The sequence below is a fragment of the Ursus maritimus genome, unplaced genomic scaffold (assembly GCF_017311325.1).
Source record: "Ursus maritimus isolate PB19 unplaced genomic scaffold, ASM1731132v1 scaffold_17, whole genome shotgun sequence".
NCBI lineage: Eukaryota > Metazoa > Chordata > Mammalia > Carnivora > Ursidae > Ursus > Ursus maritimus.
Window position 1 is genome coordinate 12,149,334 of NW_024424119.1, and position 17,260 is coordinate 12,166,593.

A 17,260-nucleotide genomic window follows, 5' to 3' on the forward strand; every position below is an offset into this window, starting at 1 on the left:
AAAGGCATTTCAAAACTACTATTTGGACACTAGGGATGCTCAGAACTACTGGGTCAACCATTGTCTCTACAATTTATTTAATACCTATTTAACGCTACTTTATGCCAGGTATTGCTCTAAGCTTTTCACAAATGTTAATTTGTTTATTCTTCATAACAAATGCTTCTATTATGCCCATTTTGCAGATGAGGAAGTAGAGGTATAGGGAAATTAAGTAACTTGTTTAAAGTCACACAACTAGTAAGTGGCAGAGCCAAGATTTGGAACCCACAGTCTTTACTCATTGTGATATACTTCCTCCTAGTTGACCTATTTTCAATCAGATGCCTATCGCTAGGCTAGGAGAAAGCCAAAAACAAAAACAAAACAAAACAAAACAAAAATCCCTGACCTGCAGACCTACTGAGACACCCCCATACGGGGAAGCCAAAAATAAAAACAAAAGTATCCACTCACTATATCAGTAAAACAACAACAACAACAAAAATCACTCTGATTCAAGATTATACAGCATAATTTTTATTACAGGCATTTCAATGATTAAATTTTGAAGAATTACATGAAATGATATATGCTGCAGAACTAGGTTCTCTTACAAAAGTTTAGACCAATTGGAGTTTCATTACAATTAAGACCAAGTAGCCAAAAAAAAAGAATAGATTAACCCACAAGAGATTAATCTCCAAAGCCTCAGGAATAAACACATGAGCAAGCATTAAGATTAATGTGACACGAATTGTGTACTCAGCCAAAAGGAGTATTTCCTAGTTAGTTATTCAACGTTTTGCTCTGAGAGGACTCTGGGCCATTAGCCTGTGAATGATCTGATCCATCCTCCTCTTCCAAAGCTATAATATCTGGAATTTCATCAGTCTCAGATGCCAAGTCTATGGCTGTGAAATCAAATACCTGAAAAAGAAGAATCTTGGATATTAAAACAAACATTAATGAAGTGTGCTGTCAGATCCCGCTCGTGGAGACACGACTGCGTGTGAATGAACCTGACTTTCTCCATAGATGTGCTTTCTGACAAGGTGTTTATAGTCTTACTCACCCAATTCACTCATACTATAAAACAGTACAGAAACTTCTCTTTGAAAGGAAACTAACCAGGGTGGAATTTACTAAATGCAAGCTTTTTTGAAAAAAAAATATAAGCCTTTCTGGTTATTCATCTATTAATCTACTAGTCTCTTAAAAACAGTAATGCCCCACTTCTCCGTAAGTCTGACTTAGAAATATAAACCCTTTGGGAAATGTCTAGGAACTGAGGAAGGACAAGGTCTTTTAATAGTTGCAATAGCCATGGCAAAGTCCTAGTACTTCTCTGCAGAGGAAAGGCTTTCAGGGATAAGAAGTTCTCTGAAGTCTTCCTTTACATGCAGTTTTGATAAGCTAAGTGGTGTTTCCAAGCCAACAGCAGATTTGAAGCAGAAAATTAGTAAGGTCTAATAATTACTAAAGGCTGGAAAAGCTTGACAGCAGAGAAAAAGTTTAGCTAATCACCTAATAGATGCAAAAATAACTAACAGCCACAAAAACCCATCGAAACACAGAGGGGGAGGAAGGAATGAGGAGTCATTGTTTAATAGGTACAGAGTTTGGGGTGCCTGGGTGGCACAGCGGTTAAGCGTCTGCCTTCAGCTCAGGGCGTGATCCTGGCGTTATGGGATCGATCCCCACATCAGGCTCCTCCGCTATGAGCCTGCTTTTTCCTCTCCCACTCCCCCTGCTTGTGTTCCCTCTCTCGCTGGCTGTCTCTATCTCTGTCAAATAAATAAATAAAATCTTTAAAAAAAAATAGGTACAGAGTTTATGCTTGGGATGATAAAGTTCTAGAAACGTAAAGTGGTAATGATGGCACAACATGGTGAAGGTATCTAATGCCATTGAATTGTACACTTAAGAATGGCTAAAATGGTAAATTCGATGTGTGTATATTTCACAATTAAGAAATAGTAAAACGAAACAAGAAGAAAAACAGACAACAAGAGGGAATCCTGTTTCTTGTACTTTGCCCTACAAACTCAGGTGCTCAGAGAACTGTCGGGTCCAACTACGAAGTTCTACCATTTGTTCCTGAGGCTCTCAGTTTGGGCAGCTTAAACTGCATTCTAGCTATTTACAGATGTTGACTTTGCAAATATTCAATGCAACCTGACATCCACAAAAGCCAACAACGCTTCTACAAATTCATTCAGAACATCAGCCAGATAAGCCAACTACTGCAACCTTAGCCTTATTGAGTTAAAAGATAAACCTGACTTAGCACCCTCTTCTGAACTATCTGTATTCATTGTATGTTGTAACATTCAGTATCACTTTATTTGTTTTTAACAAATATACAATAGAACAGGAAGCAACAACACAAGAAGATTCAGGCAGAGAAATTTCCTGGGCCCCAAACAAGGAGGCAAGCTGCAGCTTTCTCCTATCAGTGAGTGCTAGAGGGGCGCCTGGGTGGCTCAGTCGGTTAAGTGTCTGCCTTCGGCTCAGGTCATGATCCCAGGATCCTGGGATTGAATCCCACATTGGGCTCCCTACTCAGTGGGGAGTCTGCTTCTCCCTCTGCCTGCTGCTTCCCCTGCTTGTGCTAATAAGTAAGTAAAATCTTAGTAAAAAAAAAAAGAGAGAGAGTGCTAGAACAGAAAAAATACTTGGCCTTTAACATCAGTAGACATCAAACTAAATCCCCATCCTACCACCTCTCTTTTCAACCTGTTTCCTCACCTCTCAAGTGAGGAAAATCCCTAATTCATGTTGCTACAGATGAAGAACGAAGGTAGAATGAGCCTAACTTGTAAAAGGTGCTCAATAACAGTAGCTCTTATTTTCACTAGTTCCTTAAAGACCAACACACACACACACACACACACGTGTGCGCACGCGTGCCCCTCCAAAGTCACCTATAGGCTAGGTAACTGTTGGCCTGAAATTCTTTGCAGAGGTTGATGATCCCACACTCAAAATTTTAGGAGAAAAGTTTTCAGCACTACCGTCCAAAAAAAACAAAAAAACAAAAAAACGCCTCTGGTACCTGAGATGCTTTAGAAGAGCCCTATGAATAATTCTGTTTCCATAATCCAGAATGATCTGGAGTATCTACTTTCCATTGAGTTCCTGGCTATCAGCAAAAGCTACTTGGGGGCTGTGAATACAACAGCGGGTGGGGCAACCAAGAGGTAGTGACAGTCCATCAAGTTTCCATGGTGAGTTTAATGCAAAATGTCGTGGCTGCGCCTGACCATCTACATGAGCTTTTTACAAATGTGGCACAAGAGAAATCATTTCACACGTGTATAAAATAAATCCCTTTTCAACTGACATGAACAAGTGCAGTCTGGACCACTGATGGAGTGTAAGGAGTCTCTTGCAGAGAACGTCCCTCAGGGATAGAGGCCAAACTCAGAATCAGATACTTACTATGAAATTAATGAGATAACCACAGTCCCTCCCTGAAAGGACAGGAGACCAGCAACACATTCTTTTCAAGAAAACCAAGTGACCTTGCTAGAATTTCTGTGACCCTGTGTTACCTTCTACAGCTTGCTCACCACACGACCTTAGGGGGCACCTTTCCTAGCACAGACTTCGTTGATTCCCATCTTTACTATACCAACTTTCCAGAAGGTGGCGCTACATATATTGAGGCTAGGTGCCATTTTCTAATTTACCTAAAGGTGGCCTACTGGTGGCCTGGGGCCCTGGGTAAGCGAGACTATTACTGAAATAAAAACATTGGGGCACCTGGGTGGTTCAGTCAGTTAAATGCCCAACTCTTTTTTTTTTTTTTAAGACTTTTTTTTTTTTTAATTTATTTATTTGACAGAGATAGAGAGAGCCAGCGAGAGAGGGAACACAAGCAGGGGGAGTGGGAGAGAAAGAAGCAGGCTCACAGCAGAGGAGCCTGATGTGGGGCTCGATCCCATAATGATCCCATATAAACGGGATCACACCCTGAGCCGAAGGCAGAAGCTTAACCGCTGTGCCACCCAGGCGCCCCAATGCCCAACTCTTGATTTCAGCTCAAGTCATGATCTCAGGGTCCAGGGATGGAGTTTGGGGTCAGCTTAGTCCTAAGCTGGGAGTGTGTGAGAGATTCAATTTCTCTCTCTCCTCACCCTGTGTATGTGCTTTTTCTCTCTCTCAAAATAAGTAAATCTTAAAAAAAAAAAAAAAAGGAAAAATATCATCTGTGAGAATTTCACCTGCTGGTAAAGGTGAGTGAGCATGCAGTGCTGATAAACATGACACGGAATTGGGAAATTTGATTTTGAAATAAAGTACTGAAGCACTAATGAAGTGAAAATAAAACCTGAAGCTTGTTTGTATAAAAGTGATTTGATATACAGGGCTATGAAAGGATCATGCAAGAGGTAACGATTAGCTCTAATACCAAACACATAAGGTAAACCCTGGTGAGGGTTTGATTTAGCAGAAACGTCTCCCCATCCATAAGAGATAGCATATGCACCTTCTTGCTGTGCTTGCAAGCTAGAGAGCTGGGAGCATCTTGGTTCTGCTTTACTTGAACAGTTCGGTACAGCTGAGTACTATCTCCTGGTGCATATCCCCTTCCCTGCTGTAGAAACACCCTCCTGTACCCAGATGCTTTGTCCTTAGCTAACAAGTCTGTGTGGAAATGGCTAGATCTCGAGCGCAGGAAGTGATCCCAACAAAATTTAAGTGCACTGGTCACTGTTAGCTCCTGTGTATTCAATTTATTTGAGCAAGTAAATCAAGAGTGGGTCTTAGGACGCTTTATCGAACCTACACTGAGGATCTTATTCGGAGAAAAGGGACTATAGGTAACCCTAGCCCTATTTTTGTCTCAAGTTAAAGTAATTTGCTTCCCATTTCTTTTGCTTCTCTAAAAGAAGTCAGTAGACCACCCGTAGCAGAATCACTAGGATGATGCTTTTTTTTTTTAAGGGATGCTTTAAGGTTCTTGTTGTTACTGATTTTTTTTAAAGGATGCTTTCAAAAAGTGCGGATGCCTGGTACTACCACCACACCTAGTGAACAGATTCTCTGGATGTGGAACCCAGGAATCTGCATTTTATCTTTCCAGTTGATAATCGGGGCATAGACAACGGAGGACAGGAGAAGGCTCCCTGATGTGATGTAATCCGTGGGGAGAGTTCACTAGGGCTATTTTATACACGGGGTCGGTCTGATAGATACACGAGTTACCTCCTTAGCTGAGTTTTCCTGTGCTCTAGCCTGTGTAGAGTAGACAAAACAACATCTACTCTTTTTAATGCTAAGTGTTCATTTAAATGGTTGGCTTCCCCAAGTGCTGGTGAAGGTGTAGAGAGATCAGAATCCCCATACCTTGCTGGTAGGCACATAGGATGCTGCAGCCACTGTGGAAACAATTGTTCCTCAAATAATTGGACACAGTGACTGTATGACCCACTCACAATTCCACTCTCATGTATACACGCAAGAGAAAGGAAAACAGAATTGAAGTGGTAACTATTTCTCCATCATTATCTACATAAAAGTACCAATTAGTCTCTTCATTACTTTTGTGAAGTGTCAATTAACAACACTGTCCACTACTTTCCTCACTTTAAGTTCTGGAAGACATTAGAACCCCAACACACACACACACACACACACACACACACACACACACACGAAACACCTCCTAAGTTAGCATTCTCTTTTGCTTTGGCCAATAAAGCAGAAAATCCAATTTGTTGCCTTGCCATTCCTATACTGCTGTATGCTGAAGTGTAATATTTTGCAGGTTAATCTTGTAATAAAGGTAGGGAATTTTCCAATTAGCAGCCTGGGGCCAGAGTGAGGGACAAGCAGTGTTCTATACCAGGATGTGATTTGAATATTCATCAACAAGCTTCCTCCAAGACTATAAACATCTCTTGAGGAAAGTTTCTGGTCTTTCCATTCCCATCAGGGCAGAGTTCAGGCCTTACACTATTAGAAACTCAAATACTGAATTAAATAATTTTAATGCAGCTACATATACAGAATAATGTAGCTACCTACACATCTCACAACACCATCCCTGCAGACCTCAATACTAGGTCACTCCTGGAGCTGGCACAGTCCCAAGTCCATGACAGCCCAGGCAGATCAGGCTAGCAAGGGGCCCTCCTTTCCATACACCCCATCTACTCTCCCAGGCATCATTTAGACTTCATTTAAGAGTTATGCACAAATATCTATCCTGCTCTGTATTCCTCTTTCCCTCACCAGCCACCTCCATGAGCTAAATAGTATTCTAAAAGGGATAGCTCAGGGGTACCTGGGTGGCTCAGTCAGTTAAGCATCTGCCCTTGGCTTACATCATGACCCCGGGGGCCTGGGATTGAGCCCCACATTAGGCTCCTTGCTCGGCGGGGAGCCTGCTTCTCCCTCTCCCTCTGCCCCCTGTTCATGCCCTCTACCTCAAATAAAATCATAAATACATAAGATAGATAGATAAATAAATAAAAGATAGCTCAGATAGACTGAATTTCAGTTTTCAGTATCTACAATGCCTTATCAACGTGGATGTATTTCCCTAATCATGACCTGGTATCATGTACTTACACCCGGACTGGCAAGTTAAAGATACTGTAAGTCACAGCCCCACAGATGGTGTCCCCAGGCCTCTAGCACAGAACAGAAAGACACCCCATCTTCAAACACTTCACTTCCATCTGTGAAAGCATCACCAATTGTACATTATAGGTGAGAGCGCTGAGGCTAAGGGATTAATGCCTAGTACACCCTGTACCTTTGATTTTTTTTACCCAGAACCAACCAGAGTCCGTATTATTACATGCAAAGAAAAAAAAAAATCTTTGAACCCTCAAGCATGCCATGCCAGCCTTCATGCAGCCAAACGTTTAAAAATCTTCCATAGTTACTGTGCTTAGTCAGCTTTTCCTCACAAGAATTGTCCTCCTTGGGGAAAAGTCTGTTAAACCAAAACTGCCAGTTTAACGCAACAATAAAGCTGTTAAGAAGCAAGTACACGATTTTGAGACATGTTGACAACAGAACGGAATGCACGTGGGCACAAACTCAAGACACAAGGACAGACGAAACCACAAGTGTACGTAGTTCATGGCAAAAAACGAGGGCTAGCGGCGCTCTTCTGGAAGCTAAAAGTAGTCTTTATATTCTGTCTGGCTCACAAAGAATACTTTGAGAACCATCTCATTTTCTTGAGCAATTCAGCTGGCACAACTTTTATGATGGGGAAACAAGTTTGCTCAGGATTAAGAAAGTATGTGTAGGCTAGGCAATGTAATTTTCCAACCAATTAGAATAACCACAAGATAGGAGCCTTGGAGTTTTGAGGCAGAGGGGCAAGATCGTGTCCAATTTAGATTAAGAAGTTAAAAAAATTAAAATTATTTAAAAAAATAGATTTAAGGAATAGTAAAGAAGTTTTGAGGCAGTTGCTCTAGAAAATGCGTTACTGGGAGCAGACAGGCATGTGAATGGGTAGGATCCATCCCGGAAGCCCACGAATTGTGGCAGTCCCCCATCCCAGAAACCAAATGCCCCTAGGATTCAAGCATCTCAGTGAGTCCGTCCCTTCCAATTCAGCTCACCTGTTTGCTGATTCCCGAGTTACCTCAAGGGGAAAAATTTAGTTCTGTACCTTTGTAAGCTTTGACAGGTCTCACGTCAAAGGCGCATGCAGTTATATGCTGCCTCCTTCTTTTGAGAAGGGGGAAACGAGGGTAGAAAAGGGGAGACAAATCTTGGACTTCACTTCTGCCAAAAGGCAGCCTTGCTAACCTTATTTCGCAGAACAGGCAGAAGCACGTAGCTCTATTTCACAAGTTCTAAGTTGTTTTTGAAACAGTCTGGCATACCGCCGCTTTGTTGTAAGCAGATTCATGAGATTTCCTCCCGAGTTGACCAACATTGAGGGGCTGCAAGTCTGAACACCCTAGGGAGGAAGTAAACAGCTTTTCCTACAGAGGGTCCAAAGTCTAATTACTCTCGCCTGGTCTTCTAAAGGTATCTCACCAACTAGAGTGAGTTTCTCCCAAAGTGACAACAGAGCAAGTACAGCCCGGCTGAGAATGGACACTGACCAGTCTCAGCTCAGGGCTCACACTTTCAACAGCCCTTTCGCAAGAAATGCCTGCTGCCTTTGCAGGAAACTGATGCCAGGAGTCACTCACTTGCTTCCTTTCCGTTTTGATTCCTTTCCAGCAAGGCAGGCAGCCTGAGAAGCCTTCTACAGGCTTAACCACCCCTCCCCCCAGGGGTCGAGTAGATGGAGAGATAAAAAGGGCACCTAGGTGGCTCAGGCCATGATGCCAGAGTCCCCAGATTGAGCCCGACTCCCTCTCAGCTGGGAGTCTGCTTCTCCCTCTGCCCCTCACCCCATTCCTAACAGAATCTCACAATGTTTTTTAAAAATGGGAAGATAAAGACAGTGACTATCACCTCGTACAAATTCCTACATGCACTTTAGCTTTATTTTGTTGAAAACCTGTTATCGGGCACCTGGGTGGCTCAGTTGAGCAACTGCCTTTGGCTCCGGGCGTGATCGTGGCGGGAAAAGAAAAAAAAAACCCTGTTATCAAACACGGCATTCTTAGCACTAGCCCTCCAGTGTTACTGCACAGGCGAATTCCCCAGAGGGCCGACTGGAATGCACGTATGTGTATTAATAACCGTCATGCAGGCCAAGCAGCTCTATGAAAGCAACACACAAAAGCACATAAAGTTGATCTATTCTGCAGTGAATTTTATTGAACTTATAGGGTGCCTGCCTTCATGAAAAATAATAAAAAAAAAAAAAAGAAAAAGAAATTTGTAAAGGGGGCATTATGACCCATTTTAGATTACATGGAAGTACTTCGACTAACACATGGGAGAAATATACAAGGGAACAGAGATATAAGGAAAAGATCCTATGGAAGAGACTGACAGGGAGAAACTATTGACTGGCTGGTAGGCCCATCTACTTTTCTAACCTTATTATATTAGTTCATCAAGGGCCAGGCACTGGAACTATAGGAGTAAATGAGGTAGGCTCCACTTTTACGATGTTAACTCCACAAGGTCAGGGATTTTCATCTATTGTGTTCACTGTTGTATCCCTGGCCTCCAGCTGAACATTCCTTGGGTAGGGAGTGGGGTGAAGGTTGGGGGGGAGGGTGAAGATGGGAAGGGGGAAGTCATGCTCAATATATATTGGCTAAATGAAGGAATCAGTAAGGCACAGCCCTACTCTGATGGGTGACTTATTCAAGAAAATCCATAGCTAAAATATAGTGTGATGAATTATAAATACTTGTAGAATGTTAAAGGAGTGCAGAGTAGACATACCTAACTCTGCCTGGAAAAGACAAGGAGTGTGTAGGAAGCTTTCCCAAAGAAAATAAGGTGACTGGCCTGATCTTGGATGTTCTGTGGTAACCCCTGGATACTAGACAGCAGGGTGTGGCACGTGGTCTGGAGCTGCTGAGTCAGGTTGCGGGCAATATCAAGAGTACGTGACTCAATGTGCTAAAAACAAAACAAGTTTAAAAATTAGCAGTAGATGCAACAGTGCTCTTTATGAATCAGTTCAGTTACAGTAAACTGTGTGTCTACCATGTACGTGGGATTCTTTGACTTTTAAAAATCCTCCTAAGAACCCTGAATAGAGCAGTGTTATGCACTTTTCATATGCATATTAGCTGCTGGAACCCAAAGAACCACCTCCTAGGACCACAGTATGCTACTGTCTGTCTGCAATGTTAGGGCCCTTTTACCTAGTTTATTCACCCAGTAGATCTCAGCTTAGCACAGAGCTCTTCCAGGACCCCATCCGACTCACCCAGCCTTACCCTAAAGTGAGTTAGGTTCCTTTCCTATGTATTCTCATAACAACTATTTATGCCGCCAAAAAGCAGTACAGGGGCGCCTGGGTGGCTCAGTCATTAAGCATCTGCCTTCGCTCAGGTTATGATCCCAGGGTCCTGGGACTGACCCCTGCGTCGGGCTCCCTGCTCAGCGGGGAGCCTGCTTCTCCCTCTCCCACACCCGTTTGTGTTCTCACACTGTCAAGTAAATAGATAAAATCTAAAAAAAAAAAAAAAAGAAGGGCAGTACAAGTGTTTGTACCCCCATTAGTTTGGTCTGCAGCCAGTAGGAGGGCAAGGCCCATGCTTCTCACTTAGTAGTATTCTGTTAACGGGCAATACGTGTGTCCGTAGGCTATTAAAAGTTTACTGCACGTTTTGATTTTCTTTCACTTAACCTAGGTACACAGTATTGTTCAAACTTTTGATAGAGAAGAGTATTCTGAGGAATAATGGGAAAATGGAAATACAAAATCTGATTAAGATCCTCCTCAGAAACCACAGGGAAGGGCTCCGTCCCCAGTGTCTTACCTCAGCACAGTGAGACTCATCCGTATCATCATAGCCAAGGCTCCTCTTCCACTCCACCCAGGAGACGTGGAACTTATCCTGAGCCCCTTGAATTTTCTGGTTGGCACTATGCACATTCTTCCTGGCAAATTCAATCTGGAACACATTGAAATAACACAAAGGAACAAGCCAGTCAGACATTTTCGTTAGCCTGTTCTCAGATCTATGGTATCAGAAAATTAAACAAACAAGAATTTCCATGAGAGTTTGAGACACCTGCTATCACTGTTACTGTTTTTTTTTTTTATAAATCAGCCAAGTAATCATAGTTCTCTACTGCCTCTACTGAACTATTAAACCACGGTCTCCCAATTTACCTTCAGTTTAGCACAGGTAAGGCAACTCAAATTTAATACGTATGTTCACAAAAAGATAAAATGCCAAAAGGAAAAGAATTAAAACCTCCTCTTCCCTGTAGCCAGCTACCTCTTTCCCCTTCCAAGAAGAACCCAGTTTCTAATGGCAGGACAGTTCATACTGTTCTGTCACCTGGCAACTTTCAATGGCTACACAATAGCTCTTTTATGATGTAGCAATTTAGCTCCCTATTAGTTCACAGGCACTGCTTATAAGGTTTTTCGACTCTAAACTTCTGTAACTGTCTACAGGAAACACTTCCAAAAATAGAACTGCTCAAGGCATAGATACTTGTAACTTGCCCAGAACAGTCCCCGTGTCCCCCAGAAATGCACCAGGGCAGGCACACCTTCTTTCCTACCTCATTACGCACAGCATCAAGCTTGCCAGTGTGAGAGGCCAAGAGAAGCATCTGTAATTGGGCCCCTCACGGTAAGATTAACATTGTTTCCTAGAGTTCAGCTATCTGTACTTCCTTTTCTCAGAGTTGTGTATTCTTTGCCCATTTTTCTATTGGGTTTTTCATTAAGATTAAAATTCCTGGGGCACCTGGGTGGCTCAGTCGGTTACGTGTCTGCCTTTGGCTCAGGTCATGATCCCAGGGTCCTGGGATCAAGCCCTGCGTCGGGCTCCCTGCTCAGTGGGGAGCCTGCTGCTTCCTCTCCCTCTTGCTGCCGCTCTCCCTACTTGTGCTAATAAATAAACTCTTAAAAAAAAATAAAAAGATTAAAATTCTTGGATTTCACATTTACTCTCATCCCTTGAGATAACCAAACTCACTCTAGTTACCTTTAAATCAAGTTTTACTCACCAGATTAACAGTGGAATGGAGCTGAGAAATGGTCTCTTGGCTTTTTCGCTTGGCTTCTTTCACCCTGCTGAGAGCCTGCTCATAGGCACGTGAGCGGAGCTTGGCAGACAGGGATCCCAGTCTAACGTAATAACTTGGCTTCTGAACGGTATCAAACCCTTCAACTTTTTTTGCTTCTTTTTCTAAAATTAGGGGGAAAAAAAGGACAAAAAAACATAAGAGATCACAGCTAGAAGTGATGAGGCCTGGCCTCTAACCCGGATCTTACCTTGTCAAGTCTATCCACCCACCTAGCAAGTATGCTTTCATTTCCCTAAGACAGCTCCTGCCTGCTGCTGGGCTTGACCACCCAACACATATAGAACACTGCATTGGACACTTTCACCTACTCATGTCTCAATTGGAGTGAGCTTTGTGGGCCACACAGTGTTTGGCACACAGCAGGCACCGAATGTTTAACAATTCTGTAGAGCAACCCATTAAAGACAATCCATTTATAGAAAAATTGTCTAAGTTAATTTCTCCCTGAAGTTTCCAAACTTACTGTGCAGAATTCAATGTGAAACTCAAGATTGCTTTAAGACAAAAGTCCACAGAGACAGAAGGATTAGTAGTTGCCCCGGAAAAAAAGGCAGATTGCCTACGAACAGGCACAAAGGGTCTTTCGGCATGACAGAAACATTGCACCACTGGATTGTGGAGATGGCCGGGCAACTCTAACTCAATCAACAGGCCGGTGACTTTCACAGTATATGAAATAGATCTCAATGAAGTGGTTTTAAAAGACTGCTTTAAGATATAAACTATTAGTTCAAGACAAAAATCCAATTACCTAGTTCTTTTTTTAAAAAAGGAAAGATTTGAGAGAGAGTGAAAGCGAGAGAGGGAGTACAGATGGAGAGGGGAAACAGACTCAAGGCTGAGGGGAGAGCCCGATACTGGACTGGATCCCAGGATCCCGAGATCACTAACCAAGCCCAACACAGGCGCCTAAACAACTGAGCCACCCAGGCGCCCCCAATTACCTAGTTCTTTCTCAGTGAGAGGGAGGTACTGGTCCACCAGCAACTCTGATTTGGTGAGCGCATTTTCTACTCCACTGCTCACCAGCTGCATCACCCGACTTCCCAAGACTGTGTTAATGCTGCCATTGACCACAGACTTGGTCTTCTCCACACTGCCAGTCACCGCTCCTTTGGTCTTGTCCACCACCCCAGTGATGGTGCTGGCCACGGAATCCTTGGCCCCAGTCACAGTAGTTGTCACAGCATCTTTGGCCCCGGTCATAGCACCTCTGGCATTGGCAACAACCTACAAATAGAAAAAGATTGCTTGGCCAAGGAGAAGCACAGGCATAAATATGAACTAGGGCAGCCTTGCTGCCCTGTCACTCTCCGGCTTTAGGTCTTACGCAAGTCACTAAGAGTTGACAAGCCTCAATTTCCTGTGTCTGCCCTACCAGCCACCACTCAAGGGTTGCTGGAGGAAAAAATGAAGTCCAGTGATATAAAATTTGTCTAAGTATTTTTTTTAAACTAGACAGATGTGTTACAAGCCACAAGGAGTACTGTAGAGACAAATGGCATTTTCCATGTTGATATGCTTACAGCAAGAGTAGCTCATGCATGCCTATGAGCGTAGACAGAGGTATCACGTCCACACAGCCCCAGAAGGCCAACACAGGGGCAGGGATGTCATTCTCCACCCTCCTGGATGTGTTTCAGATAACCAAGTGAGAAAAGGTTCTAAACACCATGTCTGGATTTGTCTAGTACCACACGGGAATCAGTTATTTGTGAGAGCAATATCGTCTACAGAGGCAGAACCACACATTAATGAAGATCAGACGAAAAGCATTACAGTCCAAAGTGGGTAGTTCATCTCTGCTTCTTAGACATAACCTGACAATAATTCAAAGTAAGGGAGTGGCCTTTCAAAAATCCGTCCAGGAGGAGAGAGTATTTCCCGTTTATGATATGCACAGCCTGTACTGAACAGAACATGAAGATGTGTGAGGTGCCAAGTCTCAGCACTCCTGCCCGAGCTCACCTGGTTTGTTGGCTGATTCAGAATGGGCAGTTTCTCCTCAATCCTGTCTAGCCCCTTACAAGCGTAGGTATTGGCAACCGCAACTGGAAGAATCACAAATGGAGAGAATGTCAAGTGCAGGTAAGAATGAGTAGCTACTATACTACACCTTCAACCTTTGGCCTTTTAGAAGGACTGGCAAGAATGTGGGTCTTCGTCTACTGTACAATGCATCGCCCAGTGTCTCTAGCTCAGCAGCAGGTTGCTGGCAATTCTCTTCTGACAGGGAAATATGGGGGTGGAGGGGAGCAGCAGGCAGAGGCAGTGACATGCCAGGTAGGAAGCTGGCTAAGAAGCTTCTTCCTCATCAACCATATCCAAGGTGAAGGCCAAGACAAGCCAGGCCTGAACCAACATTCTGGGAGTGAGGTAAATCGAGAACTCTCAAAAATCGGTGTTTCCACTCCAGTTTAATCCCCACCTACACTTAATCCAGTAAGTGGCAGTGTATTGTCATCACCAGTAAACAGTATGCTATCACCATCCTCGATCTGCCCAGCAAAGCCCAGTTTTTAGTTTAAGCTTCCCTTCCAATGATGGCCGGCCCACGCACTAACATCAAGCTCATGTGAGAAGGAGCAGAGTTGGAAAACTGGTCTCTAAAGGTTCCTTATAGGGCGCCTGGGTGGCTCAGTCGTTAAGCGTCTGCCTTCGGCTCAGGGCGTGATCCCAGAGTCCTGAGATCGAGCCCCGCATCAGGCTCCTCTGCTGGGAGCCTGCTTCTCCCTGTCCCACTCGCCCTGCTTGTGTTCCCTCTCTTGCTGTCAAATAAATAAATAAAAAGTTAAAAAAAATAAAATAAAGGTTCCTTATAGTCCTCAAAGTCCATGATCTAACAATTTAGAGGAATGATTTAAACCTTTACTCAAAAGCAGTTAATAACGTTAAGAAATGGGACCCTTCATACGCTGCTGGTGGGACTATGAAATGGTGCAGCTGCTTTGGAAAACAGTGTGGCAGCTCCTCAAAAGCTTACATGGTTATTAGAGGACTCAACAATCCCACTCCTAAGTATATACAATGTGTAATTCAGTGGCATTAAGCTCACTGACGATGTCAATTACCAACCTATTATTTCCAGAACTTTTATCATCCTTAACAGAAAGGTGTGAGGTTCCCTTCTGAGGTGATGAAAAGGTTCTAAAACTGGTTGTAAAGATACTCGCCCAAGTCTATGAATATACTAAAAACCACTGAATTGTACACTTTAGAGGGTGAATTGTATGGCGTGTTAATTACATCCCAAAAGATGTTCTTTCGAAAATAGTTCATGAAGCTCTTTGTATCAGTTCACCCACTAGCTCCCTTGTGATCTCAGTCTACAGAGGCCTCTCTGGGGGACGGTTTAACTCTCAACATCCACTGTTGTCCCCTATAACAACTCCCAACAACATGTGGCAGTTTCTAAGTAAAGGCAGCAGGTGCCTCCGGAAAGGCTACAATTCCCTGGCGTTGCCTCTAAGTGCTAGAGGCGTAAGGCTGGCATTCACATATTCCAGACGGTTCCTGGCTCACCCCTGCCCAATCCCTTGGACTGAATCTTGAGGAAGACATCAGAACTCACTCTGTGGCTCTAGCTTCTGGATGATGGGCAGAGCACTTGTCACAGCCACGGAGGTGATGGTCTTCACACCCTTCTCTGCCATCTCGCACACAGACTTCAGGCACGGATACTGATCCTTTGTACTGCTATAAGCCGAGGAGACGAGGTCATACGTGGAGCTCACCAAGGGCAGGTTGACTACCCGAGTGACCACACTCTGCAACCAAGCAGAGGGCAGTGTTAACGCCTTCAAAACACATGGGCAAGGAAAGGGATCAAGAAACAGTATTTAGGGGTGCCTGTGTGGCACAGCGGTTAAGCGTCTGCCTTTGGTTCAGGGCATGATCCCGGCGTTATGGGATCGAGCCCCGCATCAGGCTCCTCCGCTGCAAGCCTGCTTCTTCCTCTCCCACTCCCCCTGCTTGTGTTCCCTCTCTCGCTGTCTGTCAAATAAATAAATAAAATAAAATAAAATTTAAAAAAAGAAACAGTATTCAAAATTCATACCGGTTGTGGATCAACTGCAACAGATGCCATTTTTCTTCTAGGCAAAAGAAATCTGTGGAAGAGACACTGATGTCAGGACACAGGGTAAGACCCTCTCAGATTCATTCCCCACCCAGGTAAACACCAATTTCAGCAAGAGAAAAATTCAAGATAAGGTTAGCTGTAGTCTTCTGCACCTCTCCCCACCCTCTGGCTCTCAGCTCTCTCCTCGGCAAACACGTCATGAAGCCAGCTTTCAGAATTTATGGGTAAAGTTCCAATAGAAGAGAGGGCCCGTGGAGGATAAAAGCAAAGCCACTGTATTGTTGAGATGTCGGTCTTGTCCACCAGGATACTAGAAATGCCTTTCAAATAGGAATTATCTGTTCACAAAAACACTGGAACCAAGTTAAAAACCACGTTAAAATGAAAGAGAGGGACGCCTGGCTGGCTCAGTCAGTAAAGCATGAGACTTGATCTGGGGGTTGTTGAGTTCAAGCCCCATGTTGGGTGTAGAGATTACTTAAAAACAAAATCTGTAAAAAATAAAATAAAATAAAATAAAAATACATACTTTTTTTTTTTTTTAAAGATTTCTAGTGGAAGATGTTTCTCACAACCCTTTGGGGGGATTTATTCCTTCCTTGGGAAAGGACTGAAACTCGTCTTGGAAAGACTAAGCACAAGAGCTCCGAGGAATCGAGAAACATTCCAGGAGGCTTTTCATGGAAATTTAGTGCCTCCGAAGACGCGTAGACACCCACATAGACTGCCTCACTGCTAAGCAGCAGAGTGGGAAGAAGAACCCCACCGCCCGCTGCCGGCCACTTCAGACCCGGCCAGTTCACCCTCCGGCCGCCGAGGGTCCCAAGGCTGCAGGAAATGAGTAAGAGCCCTTCTTAGGACGCAAGTCAGGCGCCAGTGCCCACAGCCTCGCTGTCGCTGCTGGGAACCCCGTTAAGGAAATTCTGCCTGCGGAGAACGTGCTAGCACATTTCCTTTTCAGTAACGTACTTGCGAGACGAATGGAAAATGTTACCCCGCCACCAAGCCCGGAAGCTACACCCGCACTGAGGCTGCGGGAAGACCCTCAAAGGACCAAAGCCAAGGCGGAAAGCGCAGGCCCAGCAGACCGGCTCTTCCCAGCTCCGACCCGGAAACCGCCCCGAGGCGGCGAAGCCCGCAGGCTCCGGGACCCCCGCCCCCCGTTCCCGCCTGGAGCCCCGCAGGGCGCAGGGAGCGCGCACCTACCGACCCGCAGCAGCGCAGAACACAAGCTCCGGCAAGTCCCGCGCAGCGTTCAAAGAGGGGGCGCGGGCGACCGGGCTATATACCCCACCCACCCCGCCCCCACGCGCCTCCGCACCACGTGACCGGCGGCCCGGGACACGGAACAGCCGCAGGCCCCGCCCGCGGTGGGCGCCCTGCCGGGGGAGGGGCGGGGAGGCGGGTGGCGGAGGCGGCTGGCGCGCGGTCCCGCTGCGGGTTCCGCCGAAAGGCGGCGGCGGAGTCCGCGCACGGAAGAGCAGTAACCTGTTGATTCCGGTCAGTCCTCAGAATAGAATTGTCTTTAAA

General features: G+C 44.6%; 1 protein-coding gene and 1 long non-coding RNA gene across 2 annotated transcripts; both read right to left on the reverse strand.

The window, feature by feature from the left end:
• Positions 1-503: 503 nt before the first annotated feature.
• LOC121103064 lies at positions 504-8,510 on the reverse strand. Its single transcript, XR_005835184.1, has 2 exons — positions 7,765-8,510; positions 504-909 (listed from the first exon to the last, which is right to left on the reverse strand). It is a non-coding gene; the product is annotated as an uncharacterized LOC121103064 (long non-coding RNA).
• Positions 8,511-9,312: 802 nt separating this feature from the next.
• Positions 9,313-17,046, reverse strand: PLIN2 (perilipin 2). Its single transcript, XM_040632318.1, has 8 exons — positions 16,937-17,046; positions 15,707-15,758; positions 15,221-15,416; positions 13,618-13,700; positions 12,594-12,879; positions 11,569-11,750; positions 10,362-10,496; positions 9,313-9,492 (listed from the first exon to the last, which is right to left on the reverse strand). The coding sequence occupies exons 2-8, from the start codon at positions 15,734-15,736 to the stop codon at positions 9,313-9,315; spliced, it is 1,092 nt and encodes a 363-aa protein (XP_040488252.1). The 5' UTR covers positions 15,737-15,758; positions 16,937-17,046.
• Positions 17,047-17,260: the final 214 nt, after the last annotated feature.

What these genes read in the sequence shown, in the direction of transcription:
- PLIN2 (XM_040632318.1), bottom strand. Translation starts at nt 15,736, where the DNA reads ATGGCATCTGTTGCAGTTGATCCACAACCG. An exon ending in TTGCAGTTGATCCACAACCG is followed by an intron (nt 15,417 to 15,706) that starts GTATGAATTTTG and finishes GCTTGGTTGCAG; the next exon opens with AGTGTGGTCACTCGGGTAGT. An exon ending in TGAATCAGCCAACAAACCAG is followed by an intron (nt 12,880 to 13,617) that starts GTGAGCTCGGGC and finishes TTCTATTTGTAG; the next exon opens with GTTGTTGCCAATGCCAGAGG.